The sequence below is a fragment of the Phocoena sinus genome, chromosome 10 (assembly GCF_008692025.1).
Source record: "Phocoena sinus isolate mPhoSin1 chromosome 10, mPhoSin1.pri, whole genome shotgun sequence".
Lineage (NCBI taxonomy): Eukaryota > Metazoa > Chordata > Mammalia > Artiodactyla > Phocoenidae > Phocoena > Phocoena sinus.
Genome location: NC_045772.1, coordinates 63,933,162 through 63,940,849, shown reverse-complemented (window position 1 = coordinate 63,940,849; position 7,688 = coordinate 63,933,162). Strand labels below are relative to the sequence as shown.

Sequence of the window (7,688 nt, the reverse complement as noted above, 5' to 3'; positions counted from 1 at the left end):
GTCACAAGTGAAACAGAAGAGGTTAACACACTGCTTGTTGCACGCCTAGCAGACCTGCAGGCTGAGCTAGAGCGGGGAAGGCATCGGTGGGCAGCGGAAGTGGAAGGATGTCTGTGCTGGGAGGATAGACGGTCTGTTCTGTGAGGCAGGGGATCAGATGGGGGCGTCCACTTGGTGTCAGGTAATGTGCTCCATGCTGGGGCTAGAGGTGGATATAGTTACTGCTTTTCAGTCATGGCGGAGCAGTGCAGGAGAGCTACATGCAGACGTTAAGTTCTTACAGGTAAACACAGGGCCATGGATAACGGAGACAGCCCTGCTCCCGGTTCAGGGAAAAGTGTGTTGGAGGTGATAACCCGAACTAAGGTGAAATCTCGAAGATTGAGTCAAGTGAGACAAGGGATGAGGTTAGAAAGGCAGTGGTGGGAGTGGGTGTTTTCAGGTCAAGGGATCAGTATGAGAAAAGGTACAGGAGCGTGATTCAGCGTGCGGAGTGCTGGGCGTGCAATTGCTGGTTGTACATTTTACGGAGGGGACTGGTAGGAAATGAGAAGGAGGGGGTAAACCGTAACTGAGGGCCTGCTGTTTGGTGCTAAGGAGCTGGCCTTGTCCTGACGGCAGCAGAGAGCACTGAAGGGCTTCTTGAGCAAGGGAATGGTCAGATTTACGTCCTCACATCTCAGGTGACTAGAGAGTGGACTGGGGGAAAGGGGCTAGTTGAAAGGCAGTTATACACTACTGCCCAGATGTGGTCTCTCTCCTGTCTCATGAAAAGGAAGCAGAGCTCCTTGGAGAAATGGCCCAGGAAATATACAAGATGAACCTGGAACATAATGTTCTGCCAGAAAGCAAAGAAGCTGTCAAAGATGACTACTGTAGTATCATTCAAAAGGGCTCGGGGGCTAATCTAAAGAGGCTCCTCCTGGCCAAAGATGGGATAATTTGAGCATCAGTAAACTCAAAAGTTCATGATATTTTTAAAATATTGGTCAGCTTTGGTGGACGCTAGAAACCAGTCACTTCGTCAATAAACAGCAGCATTTATCCTTTCTTTTCTGTATAAACTGTACTTCAGGGTAATCAAAAAGTAAGTAAAAGTTTCTCTCTATAGGGGCTTCCCTGGTGGCGCAGTGGTTGAGAATCTGCCTGCTAATGCGGGGGACACGGGTTCGAGCCCTGGTCTGGGAGGATCCACATACCACGGAGCAACTAGGCCTGTGAGCCACAACTACTGAGCCTGCGCGTCTGGAGCCTGTGCTCCACAACAAGAGAGACCGCGACAGTGAGAGGCCCGCGCACCGCAATGAAGAGTGGCCCCCGCTTGCCACAGCTAGAGAAAGCCCTCGCACAGAAACTAAGACCCAACACAGCAAAAATTAATTAATTAATGAATTAACTCTTACCCCCAACATCTTCTTTAAAAAAAAAAAGTTTCTCTCTATAGAAGTACTCTGGCAATTACATGAAGGAATTATAGGATTAGTATCACTGTTTTAACTCTGACGAAATAATGAAGCTAGGAGATGATAATCAATAGCCAACAACATCATATTAAGAGACAACCTAGTTCGATCGGTAGCGGGAGCGGAGAGCGGACCCCAGAGAGCCCTGTGCAGCCCCACCGCCGCCGCCGGCCTAGTTACCATCACATCCCGGGAGGAGCCGCAGCTGCCGCAGCCGGCCCCAGTCACCATCACCGCAACCATGAGCAGCGAGGCCGAGACCCAGCAGCCGCCCGCCGCCCCCCCCGCCGCCCCCGCCCTCAGCGCTGCCGACACCAAGCCCGGCACGACGGGCAGCGGCGTAGGGAGCGGCGGCCCGGGCGGCCTCACATCGGCGGCGCCTGCCGGCGGGGACAAGAAGGTCATCGCAACGAAGGTTTTGGGAACAGTAAAATGGTTCAATGTAAGAAACGGATATGGTTTCATCAACAGGAATGACACCAAGGAAGATGTATTTGTACACCAGACTGCCATAAAGAAGAATAACCCCAGGAAGTACCTTCGCAGTGTAGGAGATGGAGAGACTGTGGAGTTTGATGTTGTTGAAGGAGAAAAGGGTGCGGAGGCAGCAAATGTTACAGGCCCTGGTGGAGTTCCAGTACAAGGCAGTAAATATGCAGCAGACCGTAACCATTATAGACGCTATCCACGTCGCAGGGGTCCTCCACGCAATTACCAGCAGAATTACCAGAATAGTGAGAGTGGGGAAAAGAATGAGGGATCGGAGAGTGCTCCTGAAGGCCAGGCCCAACAGCGCCGGCCCTACCGCAGGCGAAGGTTCCCACCTTACTACATGCGGAGACCCTATGGGCGTCGACCACAGTATTCCAACCCTCCTGTGCAGGGAGAAGTGATGGAGGGTGCTGACAACCAAGGTGCAGGAGAACAAGGTAGACCAGTGAGACAGAATATGTATCGGGGTTATAGACCACGATTCCGCAGGGGCCCTCCTCGCCAAAGACAGCCCAGAGAGGACGGCAATGAAGAAGATAAGGAAAATCAAGGAGATGAGACCCAAGGTCAGCAGCCACCTCAACGTCGGTACCGCCGCAACTTCAATTACCGACGCAGACGCCCAGAAAACCCTAAACCACAAGATGGCAAAGAGACAAAAGCAGCCGATCCACCAGCTGAGAATTCGTCCGCTCCCGAGGCTGAGCAGGGCGGGGCTGAGTAAATGCCGGCTTACCATCTCTACCATCATCCGGTTTAGTCATCCAACAAGAAGAAATGAGTACGAAATTCCAGCAATAAGAAATGAACAAAAGATTGGAGCTGAAGACCTTAAGTGCTTGCTTTTTGCCTGTTGACCAGATAACTAGAACTATCTGCATTATCTATGCAGCATGGGGTTTTTATTATTTTTACCTAAAGACGTCTCTTTTTGGTAATGACAAACGTGTTTTTTAAAAAAAATAAAAAAGCCTGGTTTTTCTCAATACACCTTTAAAGGTTTTTAAATTGTTTCATATCTGGTCAAGTTGAGATTTTTAAGAACCTCATTTTTAATTTGTAATAAAAGTTTACAGCTTGATTTTTTCAAAAAAGTCAACAAACTGCAAGCACCTGTTAATAAAGGTCTTAAATAATTGTAAAAAAAAAAAAAAAAAAAAAAAGAGACAACCTGACATATGCCTCCTGATGGAAGTAAGCAACACGTCCAAAAAAAAGTTGAATCTCAGGCATATTACATTCTAGATCAAGTACCAGTTTACAGGGAAGACGGGTCAGGGGACTACGTTAAATGACATAATGGGGATGCAAGCCACAAAATCTAGTAAAACTCTAAGGACAAACCTAGATTCTTTTTTAAGAAAAAGAAAAGGCGAAGAAGGAAGAACGCAATTAAAAAAAAAAAAAAACAATAGAGGGAAAGGAACCTAGAGGTTAAGACTTACAAGCCATATCAAGAAAATGGCAATGATGTAGACCTGAATTGGATCCTGATTCAAATAAACCAACTGTAAATGAGTAAGAGGGAGAGAGAGGGAGAGAGAGGGAGAACTGGGGCAACTTGAACCTGTGGTAACCATTCTCCAGGATGCCCACCCACCCCTCAAAAATCCTGGCCTCCTGGTATTCATACCCTCTACGTGGAAGCAGGCTGGTACTTATAATGGGACGAATACTGCAGAACTGTGTGATTTACGAAGCTTGGTCATGAAGGGCATTGCAGCTTCCTCCTTGGCTCTCTGGTGCACTTGCTCTGAGGGAAACCAGGCATGGGTTCTGAGGCCGTTCAAGCTGCCCCGTGGAGAGTGCTTGCAGAGAGGACCCAAGCCACAGCCAGCACTGAATTGCCAGCCAGTGTGATTGAGCCACCTGGAAAGCGGATCCTCCAGGAACTGTCAAGCTTTCAAGTGACTGCAATCTCAGGAGACACTGAGCCGGAACTAGCTAAGCTGCTCCTGAATTCCTGACCAACAGAAACTGAGTGACAATAAATGTTTATTGTTATTTTAAACCACTAAGTTACACAGCAATAGATAACTAATACCAACACGGACTAGACAGTTGAGGATTTAAAGTATTGCTAATGCTAAGTATATAATATAATTAATATAAATACTGCTAATCATGTAATTGTGATGATGTTCTTTAAAAGTTATCTTTTAGAGGTGCATACTGAAATATCTATAGATGTATTAATATGCTGTCTGAGATTCGCTTCAAAATAATGCAGTTAGGGACTTCCCTGGTGGCGCAGTGGTTAAGAATCCGCCTGCCAATGCAGGGGACACGGGTTCGAGCCCTGGTCCCGGAAGATCCCACATGCCGTGGAGCAGCTAAGCCTGTACGCCACAACTACTGAGGCCTCGTGCCGCAACTGCTGAAGCCCGCGCACCTAGAGCCTGGGCTCCGCAAAAAGAGAAGCCGCTGCAATGAGAAGCCCATGCACCGCAACAAAGAGTAGCCCCTGCTCGCTGCAACTGGAGAAAGCCTGCATGCAGCAACGAAGACCCAAGGCAGCCATAAATAAATAAATAAATAATGAGGTTAGGTGGCAGCAGGGAGTGGAGGGTATAGGTGAAGTGAATGGTCATGAGTTTATATTGGTCGTAGCTGGGCAATGGACATATTCGCTGTACTATTCTCTCTACCTTTTTGTACGGTTGAAATTTTCTATAATAGTTTTTTTAAAAAAAGGTACTTAGCAATGGTCCAGGCAAGAGAAAAGACGGTCTGAAACAGAGCAGTTGTTATAAGGATAGGAGGGTAGACAATGAAATAAAATATTCAGGAGGTGAAATGTCCAGGCCTTAGTGAATGAATAGATGCAGAGAGGAGAGAGAGAAGAATCTAGGCTAACTCTCAGGTGTCCGGACGGTCCTACCAGCCACTTGCCAGCTCTGCAAACTTGGGAGAATCAGTCAGCCTTTGTGTGTCTCATTTTCCCATGTGGAAAATGGAGGGAAAAACACACTTACCTCATAGGATGATTGTGAGGATTAAGTTAATTAAAACATGTAAAGAAAGCACTTAGTACGGTGTTTGGCACGTAGTAAATCCTCCAAGCGTTAGCTCTTCCACTGGGGAAGCCCAGGACTGGGGGTGGGATGGCACTTTTGGTTTTGAACATGCTGGGGAGGCCACCATCAGGGATTTCCACAAAGGTGCCAGGAGGCCTTTGCATATAAATCTGAAGCTCAGGGGAGAAGTCAGGGATAGACATGTGGATGATTTGGCACATTTTAAACCCATACGAACGAGTCAGCTCCTTGAACAGACACTTCACCAAAAAAGATACACAAATAGCAAATAAGCACATGAAAAGCTCTTAAACCTCATTAGGTGTTAGGCAAATGCAAATGAAGTCAACCATGAAATACCACTATACACTGATGAGGATGGCTAAAATTTTTTTTGTTAATTGTGATAAAATCAAGTACTGCTGAGAATGTGGAGCCACTGGATCCCTCACACTGCCAAGTGGTGAGGTAAAATGGTACAACCTCTGGAAAACAACTGGCAGTTTCTTATAAAATTGAACATGTATTAACCATACAACGTAGCAATTGCACTACTGGGTATTTATCCTAGAGAAATAAAAATTTGTATCCACGCAAAAATCTGAACAGAATGTTCAGAGAAGCTTTATTTGTAATAGCCCCAAACTGGAAACGATCCAAACATCCTTCAACAGGGGAATGTACAAACTGACTAATACATGCATGTAAATACATGCAGGGTAGCGATGGAATGCTACTCTGCAGTAAAAAGGAAAAGCTATAGATACATACAACTCAGGTGCACCTCAAAGGCATTATTTTATGAAGACTGAGTGAGCCCAGTGGAATTCCAGGAACCTCACCATTTAAGGAGCATATGGAAATCTTTTAAATCTGTGCACTACCCTCAAACTCAACTCCTGCTGCCTAGGTGCAGGCCCTACTGAATCTTGCCTGGAATATTGCTCCAGCCTCCTCACCGGCCTCCGAGTACCCAGCCTTGGGTCTCTCCCGTGCACTCTGCACACTATTTCTAGACGAATCTTTCTGATGGCGAGCACTGAACTTTTCAATGACTCATTTTTGCTGTCAGGATAAAGTCCAAACTTCCCATCATACATTCAAGTCTCCTGCTTACCTCTGTCCTCTTATCTTTTAGTCCTCCAGCCATAATACACTCATATTTATGCTAGAATGTTCCATTTGATCCCTCACTGCTAGGCCTTGGTATTTTTATCTTTCTGCCTAGAACTCTCACCCACACCCACTTGGCCTGACTCATCATACCCACCCTGCAGTTCTTAGTTTTGATACCACCTCATCTAGGAAGCCTTCTCTGAGCCCCCAACACTGGGTTTTAGCCCCTTCTGGGGTCTCCACAGCATCCGGGCACCCTCCATCAGAGCACTACCTGCGCTCTCCTACGATCCATCACCCAGTGACTGGCATCACCCACTAGAACTGTGAGTCCCAAGGGCTGGGACATGCCACATTTATCCCTGGGTCCCTGGTTTAGTTAGCTCAGTGTTCACACCTACTAGGTGCCCAATGAATGTTCCTTGTGTGAACAACAGTGTGGGTGCATGAGGAAATGAAGGAATGAAAGGGGAGGCCCGGCGTGGGGCGCAAGGGCCCCTGCAGAGTGTCCTGACTTCAGAAGGGGCAGGAAGAGAGAGGCAAACCAGGCCCAGAGTCCCTTCTGCTCCCTTGCCAACGCTGCCTGCCTTGGGACTGGCTGTGGGAAAAGTGCCCACCCTGAGGTCCAGCTGGGGCTGGACTGGCGAGGGAGGTTCTAGGTGAAACAGACTCTGACAGGGACAGTTTATGTCTGTCCAAGTCCACATATTCATGTTCTCTGTACTTTGTGCAACGCGTGTATTGGGTGTGGGGAGAGAGTAGCCAGGATGCGGTGTGATGGTCACCAGGGGTGAAGGGAGGGGACCCTGCATCTCGTCTTCTCGCCACAGAGTGGCACTTCAGGCCTGCAAACCTCTTAGGTGGGCGCTGCCGCTATTGCGCCACCTGGTGGCCACGTATTTTCCGACTGTTCCGTAGGAAATGACTTTTTTCTTTTCAAGTTGAAGAATCTCAAACAAAGAACATATGCGGCATACTTGAATTTGAGGCTTTTAAATAACTCCTTGGATTGCTTCTGCCTTAGAGAAGGCCCCCAGTGCTACCCTGTTAGCTACCCTACGAGTGAACGACGGAAACCCGATTTTCTGGTGGCTTCTGCCACCTCAGGCCCCAGCTGCCCTCAGCTTGGACTCTTCCCTGCCCACTTACCCTCCCGCAGGAATCATCAGCGGCGCTTATCAGAGACCCGTGTTCAACTCCTGTGCTCCCGTGGGTGGCCCTCCGCCACCCACTGCCCGGTTCCTCGATCTTCACCCCTCCCAGGGCTTTCACTTCTGGCTCATTTCAGCTAGCCTCAGAGTATAGAAGTCTACTCTTCCACTCTCAGCCCACAGCCCACAACGTCCCAGCTCTCGCATGCTCTCTCCCTTGCATTCTGGGTGCATTGAAACTCCAGTCCTGCCCCTTAACCCCTCCACTTTATCCTGCTCCTTTCAAGGCCCCTCAGGCATAACCTCTGTCTTTGTTTAATGCAGACTCTGGAGCTGGACTGCCTGGGTTTGAATCACAGGTCTTCCACAGACAAGCTTTGACCTTGGGCAGCTTGCGTAAGCTCTCTGAGCCTCACTCTCATATTAAAATGGGGATAAAGATAATATCT

General features: G+C 48.0%; 1 protein-coding gene across 1 annotated transcript; it reads left to right on the top strand.

The window, feature by feature from the left end:
• The first annotated feature begins 1,568 nt into the window (after positions 1–1,568).
• Positions 1,569–3,088, top strand: LOC116761014 (Y-box-binding protein 1). Its single transcript, XM_032646676.1, has one exon. The coding sequence runs from the start codon at positions 1,705–1,707 to the stop codon at positions 2,677–2,679; it is 975 nt and encodes a 324-aa protein (XP_032502567.1). The 5' UTR covers positions 1,569–1,704; the 3' UTR covers positions 2,680–3,088.
• The last annotated feature ends 4,600 nt before the right edge of the window (positions 3,089–7,688 follow it).